Source organism: Zingiber officinale, chromosome 10B (genome assembly GCF_018446385.1).
Source record: "Zingiber officinale cultivar Zhangliang chromosome 10B, Zo_v1.1, whole genome shotgun sequence".
NCBI lineage: Eukaryota > Viridiplantae > Streptophyta > Magnoliopsida > Zingiberales > Zingiberaceae > Zingiber > Zingiber officinale.
The window spans coordinates 1,783,785-1,808,456 of NC_056005.1; the positions used below are offsets into that span (position 1 = coordinate 1,783,785).

Consider the following 24,672-nt stretch of genomic DNA (forward strand, 5'->3'; position numbering starts at 1 on the left):
ACACCATCCTTCACCGACTCAAGGGTCCGAGTCCTGGGATGAGCTTCCCAAAATTGCTTGCACCAAGTTCCTCATGTGTTTCATCAAGTCCTGTATGACTTAAACACATATCAAATACATATGAAAGTCTAATTTAAACTCTTTGACACACACATCAAAATCATGATTGTACCGAACAAACCTAAGTCGATTGCACCAATATAAACGTCTTCGACTCGGTTCACCAGACTCGATCAACTTAGTCACGTGACTCCTCGTACTCAATGACCTCTTTGACTCAATTTACCATACTCTTTTAGCTCGGTCATCCTCTATTGGGACTTATTATAATTTACATAGTTTGTTGTACTATTTTCCCTACAGAACGTGGATGGCGATAAAAGAGGCCCACCAAACGCAGGTCAAATGCAGTGACAACACTCGACGTGGAAGGCAAAGTCCAAGTGGTCAACGTAGTCAACGGTGGTCAATGGTCCCACCAAAGTTGGCCGAGCGGAAATTAACTCCAACTGCCAATCTGACCTGAAGTGTCCATCTACCAGGTGGCTTGTCCGAGCAGAATGCCTGTCTGGCTAAGAGCATTACGACAAGAACATTAGATGCTCATTACGGAACGGAGGAACCTTAAGGTGTCCGGAGCGTTTGTCCGGTTGGGTGAAAACAATCTACTGAACCAAGTCACTGTGGGGAAAAACAGCAGGGTCGATCGAGTGGAGGTGTCTTGGCCGAGAGGCTACCTCGCTCGACCGAACAGTGGGATCATTCACGTATCTCTTAATATCCCTTTGGGAGGTAATGTCGCTGACAACAGGGCATGGTCAACAGGTGGATCGTACGACGGAAGTTTCTACTGTCTCATCAGATATTTGCATGTCTTGTTAAGGTATAGTGTTAGAGATACTTTTCTGACGTGTCATTTCATAGGACGGTTGAGAAAGTGTGCCCATGCTTTGAGGAGCGTGCACATTGCCCACTGAAGCACTATATAAAGAGGAGGTCCATGCACAGGTGGATATATGTGTATTTACTCTTCACGCTTGTGCTTTCACTGTTGCTCCACTTTCTTCTATCGTTCCAGTGACTGACTTGAGTGTTGGAGAGACAATGTCGGGACCCCTTCCCTGGCCCGACACTAACGTTTCTTGTGTTGAATAGTGGAGTGGAGTCTACACGCAGTCAACTAAGAAATCACATCCCTAGCTAGCTTTTTTCACGATTTTCGGACAAGATCAGTAGCCGTTTCTTATGGAAGATGCGGGCAACGTAGACGTTTCCTCTGGATGACGTGAGCAAACGTATGAGTAACGTAAAGACACAACCGCAACCCTATATAAAGCCGCTTGCTCTCGTGGGGTAGGTAAACGCACATAATCATCTAGACTCTTCTACTTCTCCATAATATTTACCTTTCCCTCTCTCCAGTACTAACTTGAACATCAACGTGGTAACCTCGGCGATTATTCTAACCTCTAGTTGAATGTTACAGATATCTAAGGTGTTCTCTTCATGACTGAAGTATTCAAGATCGCTTCCTCAGCCGTTGCCTCCGGTCGACTCGCCATCACCAGACCATGATCTCGACAGGAACTGAATATTTTGATGATGATCTATTCGTATTATGGATGAACAAGTTTCATTGAGCATTATGCCACAGATTAAATGGTGGTAGGTATATTATACATGAGACAACGTATATGGATATCATTTCTTAGGTGAGAAAAGAAGACACTCATTTTCTTTCCTCTCGATCAGTCTCTCGACCGATCATATCAATCTATGTCTCTATCTCTTTCTCATCTCAACTTGCGTTTCCTATTTGCTTTGGGCACTAATTAAGCTCGTGCATACCCTAACTGTCTACAGCTGCAGCTATTGAGATCTCTTCTCGTGGCTCTTAATTTAATTGATGAAAAGGAATCAATTTGATTTAATTAGCCATAAATAGCTACAGTCGGGCATGGTTTAGACTTTAGAAGGTTTAATTAATTAATTAATTACGTTTACTTTGTTGAATTTGGAAAAGATCCAATATTTGCAACTTAATTATATCATATTCCTCCAATTAATTACCACCTTTCCTTTGTATTTATTTAATACACCATTATATATTTCTCACCTCCTCTGCTCAATTCGAGTCTTGCTTCCTTCTCAAATCTCAATTGCACCATCCATCCATCGATCGATCGACGATCGATCGGCCGTCTGGCCGATTGCCATGGACGACGACCGATCGGATCGCCTTTCTCTCAACCTCATCACCTCCCACGATCTCTCCGTCAGCAAGGTTCGTCCACGGCCCGGCGCCGGCGGCAGTTTGAAGTTTGAAAAGTCAGATCAGTCTACGACGACGACGACGATCGCGGAGCCTTCTCTCACCCTCGGGCTCCCCTGCTCCACCGACGCCGGCTACGCGGCGGGTCCTTCTTATTCTTCTTCTCCTCCTCCTCGTGATCATAGCATGACGCCCTCCCTCGCCGGAGGACACGCCAAGGGGGAGATCGTCGCCGACGAGGTGGAGGAACTATTAGACGGAGCCGGCGCCAGGAAGAAGCTCCGGCTCACCAAGGAACAGTCCGCGCTCTTGGAGGACAAGTTCAAGGAGCACGCCACTCTCAATCCGGTTCGTCAATTATATATGTAATTCACTTGCAAAGCAAGATTCCGATCGAGCGCTCTGTAAATTAATTCAATCGTCCACAGAAACAAAAGGAAGCCCTGGCGAAGCAACTGAAGCTCCGGCCAAGGCAGGTGGAGGTTTGGTTCCAGAATAGGCGGGCGAGGTCAGATCAGTTAACTCTCTCCATCGATTAATATAATTCACATGCTCGCTACCTCGATTAACCTGGCTATAATTAAGCAATCAATTAATGAATTAATGAATTTCGAAGGACGAAGACGAAGAAAACAGAGGTGGAGCTGGAGTTTCTGAAGAAGTGGTGCGGGACACTCAGGGAGGAGAACCGGAGGCTGCGCAGCGAACTGAATGAACTCAAATCCATGCAACCCCCGCCGCCGGCCATGTGCCCGACGTGCAAGAAGGTGGACTCCAGCGTCTCCGGCGGAGGACACGTGGCGGCGGCGAAATATTGTTACCCCTTCGCCCACCACTCCTCCGCAGCATGCACGTAGGCCGTAGCATAAATATTGTTGAGTATACACACGCACGATCTCGATCTCGATCTCGATCTCCAGTTCATATACACTTGTGAAGTTACGAAGACGTAATTAATTAAGAAATTCCGTTCGACTAATTACCCGTAGCCTCGTGTGTGCTGTTCATCTTTCATCAAATGCAATGTGCAATCGTATGTTTACACGGCACCTGAGACATCGAGTCTAGGTGTCATGCAATGCCAATGCCGAGAGCACGGCGGCGGCAGTGCCACGACTGTTAATTGCACCAGCTGCTGATGCGAATATTGCAATCTGATCGTCCTTATAAGCAACGTCGACACGCCGGTGAGTGAGTCGGGTGCATTTATTGAAGTGGTTGGAGGGCTGTCGGATTCAAGGCGATTTGTTCTTATCCATCCAAACGGATCCAGCGAGCGAGCTAGCTAGCTGTGAACGTGGATCGGATTGTGGGTGGAGCTGAAAGGGACTCGATTAATAATGAAGTGTGTTCTCTTCACTCACTTTCGGACCGAAGCCCCCTCTGATAAATTAAAATAACGGAAAAGGCACGAACAGTGCTGCTAATCTTTTAGGTCCTGGCCTAATTAATTATCTTTTGGGAATTAACGACAAATAGATCTAGAGTTGGATCGTCTTATTAATATATATAATTAAGTGAACGATGACGCCTTCCTCAGCCAAATGAATTCCTACAAACACGAGAAAGGAAAACAAGCAATTCAAAGTTTCAATCTAATCCATAAGATTAACGTTTTTTTATGCATTAAAAACAAAATCCAATGGCATAATTAATCGGTGACTATTAGAAACAGGCAGTCTATTCGTTTTTGTCTACTTCTGTCGGGAAAATGAAATTATAATTGCTATTGACGATTGATGCGGTGTATAATGGTGGGATCCGATAAGGTTGGGCAGTCAGAAGTCGAAAAGACGTAGCAGTCAGAAGTCAAAGGGACGTCATAGTTAGAAGTCAAGGGGACGGAACAGTCAACAAAAAGAGAAAGAGGGAGTAGGATCAAGTAACGACGTCAGCAACATGATTTCCAGGTAGGACCTTACAGACCAGGACTTCAGATCTGAGACATCTCGGTCTAAGACTTGGTAGGCAGTCGGGAGAATACCTGACTTGAATTTGATTGGTCAGGCTCTCACGGCCTGGTTGTATCTAGACCTGGTCTTCCATCTAAGTAAGCTAAACTCCCGGTCAGTAAATTCATGGTCAGCTCTTGGACGATCTCCCCACGACTCTTGGTCTCCCAAGATTCAGGCCAGACATTATACTTAACTGATCATCCAGGGTTGCCTTATTCCTTTTCGGTCAGGACAGAAAGCGTTATAGGACAACAAGATCAGGGAATTGTAACCGTCTGTCAGAGAATAATTGCTGAGTGTTAGGGAATATTCTCACGATCTGCATTCACCTGCGAGTGAACCTTCCTTCAGGATATAGGAGGATGTCACGTGTCCTCCATCACCCGACAAGTCCCGACACTCAACATTCTCTGACATCAGTCAGGTTCCAAAAGGTACGCACTGTCATATAAAAAGGGAGATCCTCTCCCTCATGTGGGTACACGCTCTCGCATATTCGCACTTGTCTTCTATTTTATTTTTTCTTCGTACATTATTTTTCTAGGGAAAACGTACTTGACTTGAACGTCAGAGGACTTGCTTCGGAGACTTTTTCCCTGGTTTCTGGTCTCTATAGTCCGTGTGTTTGTCTAAGTATGCACAGAGCTCAGATACCACCGATTTAGTCATCGTCACCTGTCAGCACCACGTGAGAGTCCATTTTAGAAGTATATATGAGAAAGATATTTCAATCGTCCCTCCATCAGTATCTGTAACAGTTCATCCGTCTTTCGTCTGACTCATATTCGGACAAGATCAAATGAATGAGAGTTGAGGTCGTTAACGTTAGCTAATATTTGTACAGTAATTGCTATCAATTTTAGGTCGACGAACAGCGTCATGACTAATTGCGAGAATGCTATTTTCTCTGACAAGTTTATCAATCTAAAGGAAAGCTAATGACCTGAACAGTCAGAAACAGTAGGGCTAGGCAACGTTGCGGATGGGAAACCGTAAAGAGTGCCGTGGAATCCAAAGATCCTCCATGTCCATTTTCTTGCTGAGCGAGTCAAAATCTCGACGCAGATTGCTGTACGAAGTGACGTTGAATGCAAGTCACTGTCTTAATAATGTAAGGGGAAGCCTCGGCCCAAGCCCAAACCCGATCCAATTGTTGCGGCCCAATATGAATGTTTATTGTTTATTTGATTTAATGATAGAATTAAATACAAATTTATATTATTAATTTTCTTCTACGAGGTTATGTTAATCGCCAGAGTGGTGTCGCCCTTTTCGACGGTGAACGCCTGGGAGAGCCTCTTCGCCGCCGGCGTGAGAATCTCCAGCGTGTAGTCGCCGTGAAATCCGCGAAACCTGAACTCTCCCTGCTCGTCCACCGTCCCCCGGGCGTGCGACAGCCACTCCTCCTTCAGCGTCTGCAGCCTCCTCCCGGCTTCGTTCACCTCCCCATCCGCGTTCACCAGGTGCGCCTTCTCGCGCCACATGAGCAGCTCCCAGAACCCCCACAGCATCACGCCTTCCACCGCCGGGTGCGCCACCGCCTCCCGCAGCACGACCTCCAGGTCCTCCGCCCGCACGTACTCGTTCTCCGCCGGCACGTCCAGCTCCGTGAACCAGACCGGGAGCCCCAGCGCGGCCCCCAGCCGGTCCACGGCCGCTGCTATGATTGGTCCGACCGGGGCCCTCACGTGACCCTGCAGCCCGACTCCACCCACCGGCGCTCCCCCCGCCTGCAGGTCTAGCACCTGCCTGATGTACGCCTCCGGCGACGCCCGCGTGTCCGCCGCCCCCTCCACGTTGTAGTCGTTCACGAACAGAGTCGCCGCCGGGTCCAATTCGCTCGCCGTCTTGAACATGCTCACGTGGACCTCCTTCCCCAGCCGGTCCTGGTAGAACGACCCGTGGAGCATCTCGTTGTCCACGTCGTAGTGCCGGAACTGTTCTTTGTATCGGGTGAGCAGGCTGTTGAGCCGGTTCTGCACCGCCGCGTTGAGGTCGTCTTTCCCGAGCGACTTCACCCAGCTCTGCACCGCGTTCTCCACCTCCCAGAAGATGCAGTGGCCTCGAACCTCGATCCCGTTCTGCTTGCAAAAGGCGAGGAGGTCGTCGGCGTCGGCGTAGTTGATCACGCCTTGCTGCGGCTCCGTCCAGTACCACTTGAGCTCGTTGCCGAACACCGCCCAGTTGAAGTTCTCCACGAAGAAGGCGACCACGTCTTCGTTCTCCAGGTTCATCCGCTCGATGCACGTGCCCAACGGGAAGCTGTTCTTGCTCTGCTTCACATGAACTATCGATCCTGGCGGAATGCTGTCGCCGGACTCCGATGGGGCGATCTTAAGCACCACCTCCCGCTTCCTGACCTTGTTGGTTAAGTTCTTGAGGTGCTTGAATCTTGCTTTGCGATCCACCGGAAAAATCTGAAGCCCTGCGACCATGAGATCGACTCCAGCCGAAGCGCCGCCTACTGAAATGAAGGCCCTCGACGCCGGCTTCTCGATTCTAAACGAGCCCCCGATCTCGTACCATCTTCCGTCGCTGACCTCCACTTGGCCGCCGCTGATCCACTTCCCGTCCACGACGAGAGAGACGCCGACGATTTGCGCAATGCTAGTAGTGCTCCAGCCGACGCGAACCCAAGCAGAGACCTGGTACGTGACGTGCAGCTGCAGCTTGTCGGTGATGGTCTGTGCCGGCCCCATCCATGTCGTCGTGCGATTGGTAGCGAGAACGTGCCGCCCGCTTAAGGGCGTGCGCGTGCCCAGCGACTCCCTCGCCATGGGAGGAAGCACACGCGGCGCGCCGCCGGGGCTTACGCTCAGTTTGCAGGAACCGATGGCTAACCACCCGCTCAAGCCGTCGGGCCCGTCGACGAGATCGCCGTTCTCGAGAAGATTGACGCCGTAAACCACATTCTGCCAGAAAAATTGCATTTTGATGCTTCAAATCCGATAATTAATGAATAAAAACCTCAAGAAAAAAAAAAAATACGAACAGAGAAATCTGGAGGCGACGGTGGAGGGCTCTTCTCGGCGTGCTTGACTGCTACATTGTCCACAAGGAGATCGACGCCGGCGGGAGGCCCCTCGATATATACGAAAGCTTTGGAAATGGAGACGCTGAGGAGAAACTTGCCTTGCAATTGCACCCAATCCTTGTCGGAAGCTTGCAATCTGAAACCACAAGATCACCATCTTCAAATCTGAGGAACCGTGACATCACATAAACCTCTGTTTAAAGATCTAATGCATGAACTCACTTTGCTACACGGACAAATTGGTTGCGGCCATTGGTTCCTTCAACGTAGACAGAGACGATCACGTCCGCCGCAGTAGCAGTAGCACTGCCCTGAATTCGAACGGCGGCGGCGACGTCGTACGCGAGCTTGCGCTGGACTCTGCCGGTGATCTCCTGCTGAATCCCGTTCCAATACTGAGTGCGTTCGGTCGCCACGGCGAAGTACTTCGTCCCACTCAACGGCAGCATGTTTCGGGTGGCCGTCGATTCCTGGAGTGCGATCTTGCATCCTCTCGCCGACCAGTTGTTGAGGCCGTCGTCGAAGCTCGGGTTCAGTATAATGTTCTGATCTCCATCATCGTTCAAGCTAAGTAGGTTCGATTTCTGTACCAATAACTAACACAAGTACACAACCAAATTAATCAAAAACTTTGATGAATATAAAATCTATTTATCGTTCGAAAGGTTGGAGATAAAAGGAAACACCTCCGAACCCGATCCACGATGGCTCGAATCAGCAGCCATGCAATCTTGCAAACTATTGATCAATAGGAGCAACTTTTAGAGGAGGAGCTTCGAGCGCTCTGCTATTAATCAAGCCCTGAAACCAGATGGAATAAATACACTTCTCGAGAAGGTGAAAGAATCTAACTGGAATTGCAAGCTAATTAACTTGAACATTCTCTCACGTTTAAGCATGTATATTCTCTGATCTGAGTGGATAATCTGGTATGAGATTGTTTTCACAAAAAAGAAAAACAAAAGAAACTTAACCAACATACGCTTTTGCTTAAAGTGTCAGATTTCTTTGCAGTTGTGTTCTTTATGGCGGGCTTGTTGAAATTGTGCGTTTTATATGATAAACTTCTAAGGCACTGGGCGGGTCATTGCCCAGAAAGAGCCTTGGAAATCAAGGAAACTGATTTCTGCTACACCGATAGAACTAGTGCATCACTAAAATTTACTTTTGCTTGCTATGGATTACTTCAACGCTTGATGGTTAATTTACATTAATTAAAAGGTTTACAGGGAAATGCTTCGAATTAAGCTCTCCTTCATCAATCATGGCCCATAGGTCTACTTTGAGAAAATCTCACCAATGTCGGCACGCCTTTCACCTTTCTCAACAAAATCCACTAGAAAATAGAGATCGTTAGGACATGAGATTTCTGCTTTCCTTAATGTTCCTGCTACACTCTACAAGGATCAGCTTTCGTCATTTGATGTCAATCTCAAGAACGGCTTAGTATTTTCTCATCATCAGGTTTCTCTATGCTCGAGGAAATGCCTGGACTAAAGAGGATTATTCATAGTTCACCAACAACTAGGCTGATTGTTGGTGAACTATGAATAACTTCAGATAACACAATCAAGATTCAATTGACATTGTGAAAAAAATATTCAGTAGAAACACAAGCAAAGGTCTTTTTCCTAGTGCTGTTAATTCCAGAGAATACATATATGAAAGTTTGCAAACACAAAAGTCAAGCCCAAACTAAAGAACAGCACAAAGCTGGCCTCATCAACTACCTACCTCACAGCATGTTGGTAGACTAAAGTTACGTCAATGAATGCAGATTAGCAAAGTCAGCTACTAAACAATCCAAACTTGAATGCAAGTGTCATTGGAAGAGTCTCATCATCTCCTCATGGAGAAGCAATTTGGTTCCTGATCCTACTTGATCTTCTCACCGGAGTAACCACCTCGTCGTCATCTCTAATGCCCTGTACAATAGAAACAAGAATTGATCAAAATAAACTTATTGATGCCTGATGGAACCCAAGACAATCTAACAGAACAGCTACCTTCTTTTTAGCAGAGAACTTCTCGTATGAAGTGAAGCTTCCATAAGACATTGAAGAGGAAGATACTGTAGAATCCCTCCTCAGCCTTTTCTTCTCGTGGCTTAAAGTCTCTTCTTCGTTGTTCTTGCTAGTGGTTCTATGCTGGATAGAGGTGCTTTGCCTCAAGCTGCTGCTAAATTCCAAAGGACCAGATTCTGCTAACAGTGTATCCACTGGGGTATTTTCATAAGGTGATCCTCTAGCATGTCCGTAGCTCTCACTACTGCCGGATGCAGATTTAGAGGGCACCTCCTTTTCTTTTGGTACCTCAAGCTCATTCACTGAAGGTGTGGGCTTCTTCTGCTTCATAATAAAAAACATAATAGATGCAACAAGCAGAAGAATGGCCAAGCATAACCCTATTGCCAATTTACCATCATTTGTATAGGCTGAAAGTGCATGCAACTCATGAATACTAGGGATCCCTTCATCATTCGATGCCAATGGAGTCTCCTCAGCAATAGAACACTGTGTTTGAGAAGCCGAGAATACACTCACACTATCATCTTGACTTTCCATTGCTTCATGTTCAATCGCAGAAACAGGAGGATTATCCTGTCCATTTCTGGGCTGTTTCACCTCAACAACATGCTCATATTCATCATCAACTCCACGCACTTCCATTTTGTTGCTATCATCCTGGACAGTCTTCTCCAAACTCTCAAACTCAGAAAGACTAGATTTTTCCATATCTTGGTGAAGCTCAGGCCCAGTTTCTGCCTCCAAAGTGTCATCATTTTCTTCCAAATCTTTGGCTAAATATATTGCATCACCACTCTCATGGCCGGCCAATGTTTCATCCCATGGCTCACCTAATGGAACATCTAATTCAAGTATTTCCACAGCTCCATCAAAAGGTGCGTCCACTTCATTGCTCACAGCCTCATCTTCTAATGGTACATCAACTTTCAAATAAGTTTGCTCCATTTCACTACTCTCAGTCCTATAGTCTAATGGAACACTGAAAGGCTGCCCCTTTCCAGTCTCCTCGCTAATCAGCTCGTTGCTTGGAACTGTTCCACTATGGATTATGTCTAATCTCTGCTCTAAATTTGAGGATGTAAAATTAGCTAGGAAAATGGGACCAAATTCTTGCCTGGGCATGGTATTCACTCTGGTACGATAAGCAACAGCTTCAAATGACCAAAGACCCAATCTCCGACACACTTCCGCAAGATTAACAGCAGATATATATTCACTCATATGCAAATGATCGATGGCTTGTCTACTTGTTGGGAGTTTCAATACCGTAGGTGACAGAATAGGATATCCTCCAAAGGAGCCAAGTAGGCAAGCAATGACAGAGACAAGGAGACAGGAAGCAAAGGTATATTTCAAAAATGATCGACCTACACCGCTCGATTTGGTTTTGGATTCAGATTCAGAAGCACGGATTGCAGCAATATCTTCTTCATCAGAGGTGGCGGGCACGTCGGTGGGCACGTCCTCGCATTCCTTCTGAAGATTAGAGGACGTTTCTTCCTCATTTTCCTCCTCTGAGTTATCGCAGCTCTCAGATGAAAAGCTATCCTCTAGACGCTTGCCATCACTCACTTCAATTAATCCACTCTCATCAAGCCAATACTGCTCGATGCGTGGATTCGGCCTGTAGTGAAGGAACTGCGGCCTTGGAGAGAGGTAATTGGTGTGAGGATCATAAGGAGGAAGAATTGGATCAGCATCCAAAGAAGCAATAGCAGCTGTTGTCGTGGATGTTGACCGAGAGAATGAGCAGGGGGAGGATAGCGCACCAGAGACTCGATGATTCTTGACCTCGAGTTCTACATCCTCTTGCTCGCTGCATATTTCTGATGAATCACCAGCCTCCCACAAATTTTGATTTAACAGAGGGCCGGCACCAACTTCCCTTTCAGCAGGAGCCTCCTCCAGTATGGCCGGAGACTCATCAGGAAGCGATGAGAGAGAAGATCGGACGGAGGATGCGACAGCTGCCTCATTCTTCTCAGCAAGAATTTTCCGCCTGGGAGACGCTGTGACAGCTTTAGAAGCGGCGGAGATCGTGGGAGACATGAAGTTCTTTCCCCCAGATTTGGAGGAAGAAGAAGACACCTTGGCGGCCATCGGCCTGGAGGCTCTGTTGAAGTCCCTCTCGTTCTCCTTGTGAGCAGACGCACGTGGAGTCGGGGAAGGCGATCGGCAACAGTGATTCCTCAGGGGGGAGGACTCTGCGATCGATGATGATTGACAAACACACCAAAGATTAAAACTCCCCCCCCCTAAAGATGTAGTCAGATTAAACAGGAAGAATCAAGAAGTGGGTTGCGGCATCTTACCGGTGAAGGATGATGGGATGGAGGAGCAGCTCTTCCTGGAGATGGCCATGTCGGGAGTTCTTGGCCTTGATGGATTGGGAGAAGGCGATCTCGCACATGTTGCAGCCATGAGAACGGAGATTAGAGAACGCAAGAGTTCTGTTCTGTTTCCTTTTCCTTCTCTGTAGCTACGTAATGAGGAGATCAGGAAGGTGGTGAAATAAAGAAGGCACAAAATCAAGTGCTATTGTAACGGCTATATTTATTTCCACTTTAATTCTAAAGATACGTTGTGAGGCGTTGGGTATGCCTGAACTACAGGGACCGATTTTCTGCAGCTACTAGCGAGGCGGGTAGACAGTGGGTAATAAAATATTGTTACTGCATTGCTTCACATCGAATCATACGTGACCGTTGAGATTTGGCTTTTTTAAACTTTAAATCGAGGACCCGCATTCGACCGTTGGTGAAGATCCGACCGTTTCCCTGCTCTAATCTGGAGATGATATACCTGTCATAACTAATATTAAATGGAAGTAAATCTATAAATTTTAACTACGAAAATCATCTACTAAAATTCTTCAATCAATTATATCAGATCGGTATTTCTAGATAAATGATTTCATAATCATGTCTGCAGTTTTATAACTAAGCAATTTGGAGAACAACAAGGTTTTAAGCATGAATGCTTTTAAGTTGTCAGGTGATTGTCACATATTAGCTCAACGATAACAAGGAAAATAGTTCTTTAGGTCGGAGATGCCAAAACACACTCTGGCCAAGATTGATAAGGGGAACGACAACTTGATGGTGCTGATGACATCTATATTGACATCAATCACTCTTTGTGATGCTCTTTGGTTGATGTGCATTCCATTGTAGCAACATCCACACAATTGATGTCCCTAGGGAAAAACAAACAGGAAAATCATGTAAGTCAACATAAGCAGACATGTGAATGTTGAATCCTTATTCATATGGTGCATCATGATGCATAAAGCAAAAATCGAACTATGCAATGTGTAAATTCTAGGAGCTTGATGAATATATTTGGCATCAGAAGCTAAAGTTTGAACTCCTTGAGTAATCTGGAGACTCGAGTTCATTCACAACCAGAGTTATCCTAAGATCACAAATTGATGGGATGATGGGAAAGTTGAGAGCCATAAACTCATGGACTGTCATTATCATTTTCTAATAGTAGTTATTCCAAACATTAGCATTTTAACTTGTCTCTTACAATCAAGTTTTTCAGCAATTTCCACATCTCCTTTCTGCATATAGGCATAACAATTGAAATGCAACTTATTTTAGTTTCTTAAAACTGACTAATAACAAGAAAAATCTTTCTATAAATTTTTATAGGCTCAGGAAGCGTCTCCACAAATAGTAGGAGCCATGATGGTGGGCGTTGGATTAATATGTTACTTTCAAATTATGCAATGTATCAAAATTCATGTATCAGCATTTCAAAAAGTACTTTCAAGGTGTTAACAAGTATACTGATACATCCAGGTATTCTAGAATAGTTTTTTAACGATTTAACCATTATGTGCTGACAATGGGTGTCAGTCGCTCCAACAAGGAGAACCTTACTTACCTGAAGTATGCATTGCTAAAGCTGGAAGAGGATATGTGGCAGTCAGGACTAGGGTAGAAACTTTTGGAGCTTGAGTGACTAGGGAGTGTCATTGTTGGTTCAAATGAGGAAAGCATGGGCGCTCGAATAGGAAAGTTTGGTCCTTGACTCCTTGCGAAAGATACTTGCCTCTTGTTCATGACAAAGATGAGCTCGCGATGAAGGATGAGATTGCTGCTCATTCGTAGACAAAGGATGAACTCGCAACGAAGTCCATAGGATTTGGGGCTCTTCACATGGTTAGTCGATGGGGAGAACAAAAATGTCACTCATGTCGATTGACATGAAACAAAATTTGAAAGTTCGCAAAGAACATACTGTTTTTGGCTTATCTACTCTGTCTACATATGGCTAATCTTATATAACTTCACTTGTAATTTTTATTAAAATTGCAACTTACATCTATGATCTATTCAAGTAGCTCCAAAGAATTATTCAATCAACACTTGATGTTGTAGTTGCCTTGTCAGCCCAATTAACAAGGTATCACAATTAAAGCAAACTAAAAAGCTATCTGTTAAAACTCAAAAGCATCCTTATCCAAAAATTTGATATATGCGTGTAAAGGGGTAAGTATTTCCTTCATAGAAAATTTTGTACACCAACTAAAATAATTCCACTTGATCCCAACTAAGATCATCTAAAACAGATTATAAACATGAAACTTTCAGAGGAACTAATGCACCATATGCCAAAATAGGAAATCATGTAACATATAAATAACCACATTGGATAAGTGCAACGCAACAAACAATATTGGTGAAATAAAAGTAAAGAGATTAGGAAGACCTACCAGCAAAGATTCCAACGGTTGTCAGATTTGATGCAGCCATTGTGTCATAAAATAAATATTCAGTAAGAAAATGCCCAAAGGCATATATAAATGATAGGAAGGTAGCAGCATAAAGAGGCTTGTTCTCAAGATTGAATGCACAGAGAAAGCAGAGTGTGCAGGTCAGAAGTGTCCAAACCCCAAATGTCCGTCCATGAACATCGGTCACTAGATGTAAAACCAACAATGCAATTAGAAACAATCAGTATTATAAGTATTATTGCAAATAATAATTGCTGTAATATCATGGACTCTTAGTTCCTTCCATAAACTATTTTCAACAAATACATTTGGAACATGAAAAACAAATATTTCCAAAGTAAATAGAGATAACTAAAAATGCAATGGATAAAAAGGTCATAGTTACTCAAGTTACACTTCATTCTATAGGTGCTAATGCTTTATTTACTCAAATTCCACCATGTCAAAATGATCAAGTATAACAAATAGTTGTGACTTAAAATACAGACACAGCAAGTTTTGAGCTTTTCATTAAATAAGATTTATTCATATACTTAGAAAATAAATGTGAACAGATAACCATACAGATTAACCAGGGAATTAGTCTTAATCTATATGACAACAACAATAACAACCAAACCTTTATCCCACTAAGTGGGAATATATATATAATTTGGAATCTGATACATCAATCTTGTCTCTCAATATTCAAGTCTATACAACTAGTAATAATATTCAAATTGATCTATGTCATTTATTTTAAAATTCCATTGATTGATGTTTTCTAAAATCTCCATCTATCTCTTACGCAAGACATTCTAAATTTATTTTAAAATTGCTATGTAATATTATTTTAGTTCACAAAACTACATACTTGGACAAAGTAAACAAGACAATCGTGTTTATGTTGGAAATGTAGCAGTCCAGGCAAGTAAGTGATTGACACAACTAACCTCCATTTGTTCCATTGAGAGAATATCTTGCAAGAGTAACTACTCACATTGCCATGCACCCAAATTTTGTTATCCTACCATTCATAAGAGTCCCTCCAATAATTGATACTCTTGCTAGGAAAATATACTGGAGATGAGATAAGGCAAGCTACAAATATTTAGGTTCATGAAGGACCAACTCACATCTAGCGAGACAGAATGTCCATCACCTAGTGACTAATGGCCACTAAACCAGAGGATCTTCCATCATACTGAACAACAAACTTTGCCAACCACAAACATTTCAATTTTGCATAAGAAAAAGAATAAACAACTTGCCATGGGTCTGGTTATCACTCCATCAGATTGAACTCAAACTCCCAACAATAGCATCCATACTGACAGACCACTCATAGGAAATTACAACCCAAGAGTACTTGTTAATTGCGATTTTACAAATGTCAAAATCTAAATCAAAACAAATGAAACTTTGATCAAAATCAGGAACGGCAAAAGAATCGCTTTCAATTTCACAGACCTCTCAATCACTTACAGGAAAACAAAAACGAGCTCATAGTGAGTTCCTTAGCCACAAAACATCACTTTCGGCCCTAAGAAGATCCATAACTTTGATTTCTCTACATACCGCGAGCAACGGTGTCCATTTACTCTAGCACATCTCCTATTGCAATAATCGACGGACAGAAAAAGGAACATAGCACAGGATACCCATTGGCAGCAAAGCATCCGAAACTGATCTAACAGACGTAGGCGGAAAGTATAGAAGAGAGGAGAGGAAATACTTTCGGTCTTCGAGAACACCGCCATGCGCAGCGCCCAGATGTCGAAGAAGCCAAACCAAACTGAAGCGAGGCGTAGAGATCCCACCAGCATCAGCCACCACCCAAGCGCCTCCATCTCTCCCAAGCCTCAACTGAATCCTCGATCCGAGCAAAGGGACGAACAGTGGAAAGGGCAGCAGAGTCGCTGTTTTGTGAACTAGCCATGTTCTGCGCTATAAACTACAGACATCAGACAACAGATTTGGGCTCAGCGGAGAAATGAGCCCAAGGCCCACAAATCATTCCAATAAGTGCTGTTTGCTTTAGCAAGGAGAATAGGAATGGGAATAATATTAATGGGGAATAATAATGGGTATCATTAATTTAATGGGGCTTCTATCATTATAAAAGATGTTATTTGGTTATATAATATTTGGGAATAGGAATGAGCTAATAATTGTTTTTTAAAAAAATCCATATATTATATATATTTGTCATTTAAGGTGAGGATTTGGACCTTTTCCATTAAAATTTGGATATTTAAACAATCACGACATAAAAGATGTTCCTTTTATTTTTCTATTTTCATTTACTTTACATAATATTATTTATGTATTCTTATAACACTTTATATAAGAGCATTGTCTTCGTTACAACAAATAATGTCTACCAGAAAAATGATTCAAAATATAATTTTTAGTTATTCCCAATTTTTAGTTATGTTAACTAAACAAAATATTATGAACTGATGTATAGTAACTAGGTTAATATCACATGTTTTGTTTATAACATATAAATACAAAATAATAGCCTCAAAATATCCCGACATAATGCTATGTGTAGTAATTAGGTTAAGAAAATCATTTGTATTGCAACATCCAAAGTCCAAATAATAATAAGCTTTCAAATTGAAAATTAACTTTTGGTTAACTTGCACAGGAGTAAGATTATTCGATTATTTTTTCGCAAATTGGAAACTATAACATGATGTATCTCATGGGACTCTTAGACCATGAGGTCTTGAGATTGTATTTCGAAACACACGACTATCATCGTGTGTCGAGCCCTCCCATCCTGATAATACATATATGAATTTCATGTTTAGGCAACAAACACCTAAGACATTTGTTGAAATATATCCCTTTCTTGTGCGATATTGAGAGTTTTCTTCATTAGCTGATGTAATTAATGTTTCATCTAAAGCTCCTAGAAAGCCCTACCAATTCCAAAAGAGATTTTTTAGCAACATTTAGAATTTGTTTTGATTACAAGACAAAATTTCCATATTAATGTGATATATATTTTAATTATATTGTTCAAGTACATAAAAACACTTCCATCTTTCATCTTGGCAATTTTGAGTAATAGACTTTGACTTCTTAAGCAAAATATCATGTATAATCTCATAATTGCATAAAGAATTTGATGGAATCGTCTACTCATAGTTTCTTTACTCCGTGAAAATAGTAGACTAATTGTTCTATTTTTTTTACGATGAGCCAAGGTATAGATAAATATTGTGACAACCTCCTCTATAGATACATTCTTACTAGATTTTAACCCTCCAATATCTCTTACCATATTACACAATATTTTAAAAGTATTTTTGTCCGTTCGAAACTCACTGATACAAACAACATCACAGTCTATAATCAAACTAAACATCCATCTCATTCGGCTAATAATTTTCTCTTCCTTAGTTTTGATCTCATAAACCTTATTTCGAAGATACAAAGATAGGATTACATAATAGATGGCAAATAAGAAAACCAACATATTATTGGTTGCTTGTTGAAACAATAAAATTTTCTTTAGTTTGTGTCTTCGATTGATCATAGGCGAGCCATTTTAATCTACACATAAATAAATTGATAGAGTAATTACAAAATTAATATCATGCAGCTAGTTATCATTAGTTAGGTATCTACTGAAAATATTACTAGTAATTTACAAACTGGTGACCATATTGAAACATCATTTCCAAAAGTTTACATTTTTTGTTTGTAAGCCTGCAAACAAGATATCATAGTTCACTAGATTATTACATTTCATATCAAAAGCCAAAAATCAATACAAGAATTGAAGAAAGAATTCCAAAAGCTTTTGGAGCTCTAACTGATCTATTGATATCTCAAGTGTAGTGGATCAAATAATGTAAGATGATTGTCAATAAGATAAGGATAAAGATAGTGATTCTCCTCCCACAAATATAATACTCTTTTCTTTCTTGTGTGTGTGTGTTCTTGACTATAGGCAATCAATAGAGCAGTTTAATTATGCACTTTTTCGAAGTGATAGAATGACAGTAGAAAACATAAGTCCAAGCAATTTGAGAAATGATTCTTTAAAAGAGGATCCAAGAAAAAAATGATGAGAAAGAATTCTTTGCTTGATAAAGCTATTCTTCACTCATATGACAATATAAACGAAATTTCCTTCTTTCTCTTACTCTTTGTGTAATCCATCAAGTGATTTTGAGTTCAAATACGGTACTGTAATAGTAAGCACAATCCGTTTAAAGAATGAAAATCTACCACCGAGATCTTGGCGAATAAATTCACAAAATACCACCAATTTTCCAAAGGAAGAAAAAACAAATATTCCATGCCAGTTAAGCAAAGCTTCACGACATAGATAATGTAGATTCGATGCTAAGCAAATAAGGGAGAATGAGAGAGAAAACCAAAAAAAAAAAAGAATACTCACATAGAGAGGAAGTGGGTTTTGATAAGTTGGTGGTGAAGGTGATGGTAGCGATGGCAGTGGTGGCAATGAGGACGACAATGGCATTGAGGGTGATCGAGCGGTGGATAGGATTGAAGAGACGGTAACTAATATAATATATTAGGGGGAAAAGAAGAGAGAGATTCAATAGAAAAAAAATAAGAGTGGGAAAAGACGGGTTTCACGTATTTTTTTTAATCAGGAATGATTTTCAATAAAATAATTTTAGTAGGTGATCTTGTCTGAAAATTATGGAGATGATAAGCTGGAAATGTGGCTGCTGTATTGATTGGATGTAAACCTCACTCCGCTCTGTAATCACAAGAAACGTCAGTGCCGAGTTAGGGAAAGGGTTCCCGGCGTTGACCCTCCAACGCTCAAGTCAATCATTGGAAAGAGGAAAAAGACGAAGCAATAGTAGACACAGATGTGAATAGTGAATAATGCGTATCTCCACCGGTGTATGGACCCCCTTTATATAGTGTCCTGGTGGGTGACGTGCAGTCTTTTTGAGGCATGAGCACGTTCTTCAATTGATTGTGGGCATGTTCTCCAATTTATCCAATGAAAAGATCTGTCAGGAAAATGTTTCTAACACCCTACCTTAATAGGGTATGCATATTCCTGACAAGACAGTAGAAGTTTTCATCGTACGATCCATCTGTTGACAATGCCGCGTGTCAGCAGTACTATCTCCCAAAATGATATTTTGAGAGATACGATAATGATCCTACCGTTCGGCCGAGCGGGGTGACCGATCGACTGGGACTCTGTCGATCGGTCGGCCTCCGCTGTTCTTCCTTGGGTTGGCTGGGTATAGTAGCTTATTATCGCCCGATTGGACCAACGATCTGGTCCTCCCAATAGTCCTCTACTCCGTGACGAGTGCCTCATTATCTTGGATGTACGGACGTTATGCTTGGACCAACCCTTTGCTAGTTAGAAACTTTCGCCCGATCGACCACTACAGTAGAGCTCCTCTCGATCCCCTTTTAGTGAGCCCATTGGTATTCTAGCATTGACCTCTTTAACTTTGACCTCCATATTAACTATTATCTCTATCCTTTGATCCACACTTAATGAGCTCTTCTTTATCACCATATCAATGGAGAATGAATAAATTTTCAACAAATAAAAAAAGAAGCTAATATATAAATATAAAACCCTCAATGAGGACGACAATGGTGGCAATGAGGACGACAATGGCATTGAGGGTGATCGAGCGGTGGATAGGATTGAAGAGACGGTAACTAATATAATATATTAGGGGGAAAAGAAGAGAGAGATTCAATAGAAAAAAAATAAGAGTGGGAAAAGACAGGTTTCACGTATTTTTTTTAATCAGGAATGATTTTCAATAAAATAATTTTAGTAGGTGATCTTGTCTGAAAATTATGGAGATGATAAGCTGGAAATGTGGCTGCTGTATTGATTGGATGTAAACCTCACTCCGCTCTGTAATCACAAGAAACGTCAGTGCCGAGTTAGGGAAAGGGTTCCCGGCGTTGACCCTCCAACGCTCAAGTCAATCATTGGAAAGAGGAAAAAGACGAAGCAATAGTAGACACAGATGTGAATAGTGAATAATGCGTATCTCCGCCGGTGTATGGACCCCCTTTATATAGTGTCCTGGTGGGTGACGTGCAGTCTTTTTGAGGCATGAGCACGTTCTTCAATTGATTGTGGGCATGTTCTCCAATTTATCCAATGAAAAGATCTGTCAGGAAAATGTTTCTAACACCCTACCTTAATAGGGTATGCATATTCCTGACAAGACAGTAGAAGTTTTCATCGTACGATCCATCTGTTGACAATGCCGCGTGTCAGCAGTACTATCTCCCAAAATGATATTTTGAGAGATACGATAATGATCCTACCGTTCGGCCGAGCGGGGTGACCGATCGACTGGGACTCTGCCGATCGGTCGGCCTCCGCTGTTCTTCCTTGGGTTGGCTGGGTATAGTAGCTTATTATCGCCCGATTGGACCAACGATCTGGTCCTCCCAATAGTCCTCTACTCCGTGACGAGTGCCTCATTATCTTGGATGTACGGACGTTATGCTTGGACCAACCCTTTGCTAGTTAGAAACTTTCGCCCGATCGACCACTACAGTAGAGCTCCTCTCGATCCCCTTTTAGTGAGCCCATTGGTATTCTAGCATTGACCTCTTTAACTTTGACCTCCATATTAACTATTATCTCTATCCTTTGATCCACACTTAATGAGCTCTTCTTTATCACCATATCAATGAAGAATGAATAAATTTTCAACAAATAAAAAAAGAAGCTAATATATAAATATAAAACCCTCAAACCAACAATCTATATTTCATTCTTTTCCATTCCTCATTCATCAAACCATTCAAACCAGCAGCCTTAAGAAGAGTATTTTAATTTTTTTTTTTTAAATGTAATATATTTTTTATAATAATAATAATGAGGAGGGGGGAGGGGGTTGTAATTTCATATGATTCGACATCGATCACTTTCAAATTTTTATAAGATTCTGCACTATGATTTAGATTAGAAAAGTGAAAAGGAAACAATTTTTGGCATACCTATTGTTTTGTGAAGGCTTGGTAGGCAATTTAAAGAATGCACGAAAAGTAATATATAAATTTATTAACTTATTTTTTTCAAAATAAAAAGATATTTCAGATTTATCCTCTTTTAAGAGCCCAAGCCAGGCGTACTTTTTTTCATTGAACCGACTGAACCAACACAACTACTCGGCCAATGATTCGAAAAGATCTTTATGGTTCATGGGGAACCGGACAGGTCAATAGCGGGTATAATTTCGGGGCATTCGCAACGCTAATCCGCTATCGCCTCTCTCATCGTGCCGTTATAATCCCCACCATTCCCCACGCCCTAACTGTCTCACCCCCTTTCATCGCCCATTCACGACTTGCTTTGTTGTAGCGTTATCTTCTCCGCTCAAATTGGAATCGAGAAACCCTAAAGGCAAGCATGACCTCCGCCGTCTCTCGTCTCCTCCGGCGTGCCCTCGCCAACGCTCCCAGTCGCCGCCTTTCCACTGCAACCGCCGTCGCAGCTTCGGAGACACCTTTGTCCTCTTTGCCGAAAGGGGACGAGGCCGGGACCATATCGATGAAGGGCGTCAAGATATCTGCCCGCCCCCTCTACCTCGACATGCAGGCCACCACCCCTGTTGACCCTCGCGTCCTCGATGCTATGCTCCCTTTTTACCTGGCCCGATTCGGCAACCCTCACTCCCGCACCCATCTCTACGGCTGGGAATCCGAGTCTGCCGTTGAGGCATCTCGCGCCCGAGTGGCCGCCCTCGTCGGCGCTGATCCGAAGGAGATTATTTTCACCTCCGGCGCCACCGAGTCCAACAACATCTCCGTCAAGGGGTTCATGCGTTTCCACCACGCCCGCAAGCGCCATGTAATCACTACGCAGACGGAGCACAAGTGCGTCCTCGATTCGTGCCGCTACCTCCAGCAGGATGGTTTCGAGGTCACCTATCTACCTGTCCGCCCCGACGGCCTCGTTGATCTCGATCTCCTTGCGGCTTCTATCCGCCCCGACACTGGTCTCGTCTCCGTCATGGCCGTCAACAACGAGATTGGCGTCGTGCAGCCTCTGGAGGAGATTGGCCGCATCTGCCGTGAGAAAGGCGTTGTCTTCCACACCGACGCTGCGCAGGCCCTCGGTAAGATTCCCATCGACGTGGAGAAGATGGGGATTGGGCTCATGTCACTAAGCGGGCACAAGATCTACGGTCCCAAAGGCGTCGGCGCTCTCTATGTCCGCCGCCGACCCCGTGTACGGATTGAGCCCCAAATGAGTGGGGGCGGACAGGAGAGAGGCATACGTAGCGGCACAGTCCCAACCCCCCTTGTTGTTGGAATGGGCGCTGCTTGCGAGATTGCAACGAAGGAGATGGAATACGATAGTAAGAGGATATCTGCACTACAAGAAAGACTTTTGAATGGAATCAGGGCGAGGCTGGATGGCGTGGTGGTGAATGGGAGCTTGGAACATCGATATCCAGGGAATTTGAACCTCTCGTTTGCCTATGTAGAAGGGGAGAGCTTGCTGATGGGGCTGAAGGAGGTGGCAGTGTCCAGTGGGAGTGCTTGCACGAGTGCCAGTCTTGAACCCTCCTATGTACTGAGGGCCCTTGGTGTGGACGAGGACATGGCTCACACATCTATCAGATTTGGTATCGGCAGGTTCACCACAGAAGGCGAGATTGACAGAGCAATAGAGATGACAGTGAAGCAGGTGGAGAAGTTGAGAGAGATGAGCCCTTTGTATGAGATGGTCAAGGAGGGCATCGACATAAAGAGCATTCAGTGGGCACAACACTAATTGTAGGGAAATATGTTCTTGCTCACGTATAAGTAGCAATGGTGAAAGTGTAGAGAAGATAAAGAGCAACTTTACAAATTCTGAGGAACCAGTGTTTGAGCTGTCCTTGTTCTCTGCTGGAATTCAGGTTCCACAGTTTTCCTTTGTCTCTTGATCTTTGCTATGTTGATGTATGTCGAAGTCTGTTACGTGATGATTTCTCAGCACACATGGAGTTTTCTTGTTTTGTATGAACTAAATATCTGCCTACTGTTTTTTAAAAGGTTTTGTGTGGTAAAAGATCCATGGCATGTAGACACCGATCTATGTTGGCGTGATAATATATTTGACTCAAAATTTGCTTGTTGGACATTGCTGTCTATCGTATTTGTTTCTTCTTTATTTTGCTCGGAGTGAAGCCTGGCTATCTTGGAGAAATAACACATCTTTACTCGGTATGTTCTCTGGATTGCATTTTACCTGTAATTGATGCTTCATTACCGGTACGCTAACACTGGCATCAAGTAACTTCATCAAACATGAACTTCTACCTAGAAACGTAATGATATATGAATTCCGAGGAACTCTGGCTGGAGAAAGTCTCAAAGTCGAATTAATTGGTTTTCTAAAACAAGAGATTACAAGCGTGATAACAGATACACAGAGATATAAGTCTTAAATACAAAGCACTGGACACAATTTTCTTCGATTATGAACCGAGTTTGAGCAATTCGCCTTTCCTTGTGCATTTATCTGCATCAAGCAAGCATCAGTGAAACAATTAATCGCATTAGAATTCCATTCTATCAAATCTAGAATCAGTAGAAGAACAGGGCGTTTTCATCATCCAGTAGAACGATGGAAGTAAACAATGTTTGTTGCAGGGGAAAATAAGCATATTTGGGGAAAGATTTATCTATCTCACCTTTGTCAAGAACATTACACGTCCTTGGCGATGAGATCGCCGTTGATGAGCTCCCTGTAGGCGGCCACGGGCCAGATGAAGCCACGCCAGAGCAGCCTAGAGGCGAGCGGCACGTCGATGATGATCTCCTTCATGGTGGGCTTCTTCTCGCCCCTGATGGCGATGAGGTAGCTCCGGCCGACCCAGCCGATCCAGCCGGCGATGTAGAGGAAGAGGAAGCCGGGGGTGATGAACTCGCCCCAGTGCCGCTGGTCGCCGCTGACGATGAGGTGCGGCAGGCCGTCGGAGCCACAGAGGAGGCCGAACTTGCCGTAGTTCTCGAACCGCCGCTTCGTCTTCTCGATGGTGGCGTTGATGGCGAGCGCCGGGGCCGAGTCGGGCGCGTACTTCTTCAGCGAAGCCTCCAGCTTCTTGATCGACTGCTTCTCGCGCTTCGCGAAGGCCTTGGATTCCTTGCAGGGGGTGAGGCCGGCGATGTCGGCGACGGCGGGGGGAGGGGCGGCGGCGGAGGAGAGGAGGATGGAGGAGAGGGCCACGGCGGCGGAGAAGGCCTTGAGGGAGGAGGCGACGGAGTCTTCTCCTCCGTGCGGCTGTTGGGGAAGAGAAGAGCAAGTGATGGAGGAGAAGCGAGGCTTAAAGGCAATAGCTTTGGGCTTCAGAGAGAGGGATTTCGAGAGGGTGGGGATGGACGACAGGGAAGCCATTGCAACTGCTCTCTCTCTCTACTTCTTCTCTTTGCTCTACGTCTTGTTCGTTTTTGGCACACAAACTTTGATCTGTCTCTTGCTCTTGTTGAGGTAGAGGAAGATGAGAGAGAAAAGGACATGAGTGGGGAGGGAAAAGGATAAGATGGGGAAGGGAAAATGATGAGTTGGAGGTTGGGGATTGGGGAATACAGTGGAGCTAAGATTTTTGCTGCAAATTGTGGTTGCCATAAGCCTATTTTGGATATTTGTTAACTTAATATGTATGAAAAAT

General features: G+C 43.5%; 5 protein-coding genes across 6 annotated transcripts; 2 read left to right on the forward strand and 3 right to left on the reverse strand.

Annotated features, from left to right (window-relative positions):
* Positions 1 to 2,144: 2,144 nt before the first annotated feature.
* Positions 2,145 to 3,222, forward strand: LOC122030226 (homeobox-leucine zipper protein HOX19-like). The gene is made up of 3 exons (XM_042589399.1): positions 2,145 to 2,620; positions 2,701 to 2,780; positions 2,889 to 3,222. The coding sequence occupies exons 1-3, from the start codon at positions 2,216 to 2,218 to the stop codon at positions 3,127 to 3,129; spliced, it is 726 nt and encodes a 241-aa protein (XP_042445333.1). The 5' UTR covers positions 2,145 to 2,215; the 3' UTR covers positions 3,130 to 3,222.
* A 2,145-nt stretch (positions 3,223 to 5,367) lies between these two features.
* On the reverse strand, positions 5,368 to 8,071 carry LOC122028552 (endo-1,4-beta-xylanase 1-like). The gene is made up of 4 exons (XM_042587397.1): positions 7,948 to 8,071; positions 7,484 to 7,857; positions 7,220 to 7,397; positions 5,368 to 7,139 (listed from the first exon to the last, which is right to left on the reverse strand). Exons 1-4 carry the CDS (start codon positions 7,984 to 7,986, stop codon positions 5,460 to 5,462), a joined length of 2,271 nt encoding a protein of 756 aa, XP_042443331.1. The 5' UTR covers positions 7,987 to 8,071; the 3' UTR covers positions 5,368 to 5,459.
* Positions 8,072 to 8,836: 765 nt separating this feature from the next.
* LOC122029646 (ergosterol biosynthetic protein 28-like) lies at positions 8,837 to 15,926 on the reverse strand. Of its 2 annotated transcripts, XM_042588722.1 has the most exons (5): positions 15,747 to 15,917; positions 14,012 to 14,218; positions 11,601 to 12,484; positions 9,268 to 11,492; positions 8,837 to 9,186 (listed from the first exon to the last, which is right to left on the reverse strand). In XM_042588722.1, exons 3-5 carry the CDS (start codon positions 11,707 to 11,709, stop codon positions 9,109 to 9,111), a joined length of 2,412 nt encoding a protein of 803 aa, XP_042444656.1. In that variant the 5' UTR covers positions 11,710 to 12,484; positions 14,012 to 14,218; positions 15,747 to 15,917; the 3' UTR covers positions 8,837 to 9,108. The 2 variants fall into 2 exon arrangements, with proteins under 2 accessions (XP_042444656.1, XP_042444657.1); XM_042588723.1 differs by lacking the exons at positions 8,837 to 9,186; positions 9,268 to 11,492 and having other exon boundaries at positions 12,200 to 12,484; positions 15,747 to 15,926.
* A 5,385-nt stretch (positions 15,927 to 21,311) lies between these two features.
* Positions 21,312 to 23,139, forward strand: LOC122029569 (cysteine desulfurase, mitochondrial-like). The gene has a single exon (XM_042588611.1). The coding sequence runs from the start codon at positions 21,420 to 21,422 to the stop codon at positions 22,788 to 22,790; it is 1,371 nt and encodes a 456-aa protein (XP_042444545.1). The 5' UTR covers positions 21,312 to 21,419; the 3' UTR covers positions 22,791 to 23,139.
* A 221-nt stretch (positions 23,140 to 23,360) lies between these two features.
* LOC122029571 (photosystem I reaction center subunit III, chloroplastic-like) lies at positions 23,361 to 24,491 on the reverse strand. Its single transcript, XM_042588615.1, has 2 exons — positions 23,695 to 24,491; positions 23,361 to 23,522 (listed from the first exon to the last, which is right to left on the reverse strand). The coding sequence occupies exon 1, from the start codon at positions 24,396 to 24,398 to the stop codon at positions 23,709 to 23,711; it is 690 nt and encodes a 229-aa protein (XP_042444549.1). The 5' UTR covers positions 24,399 to 24,491; the 3' UTR covers positions 23,361 to 23,522; positions 23,695 to 23,708.
* Between the last annotated feature and the right edge of the window lie 181 nt (positions 24,492 to 24,672).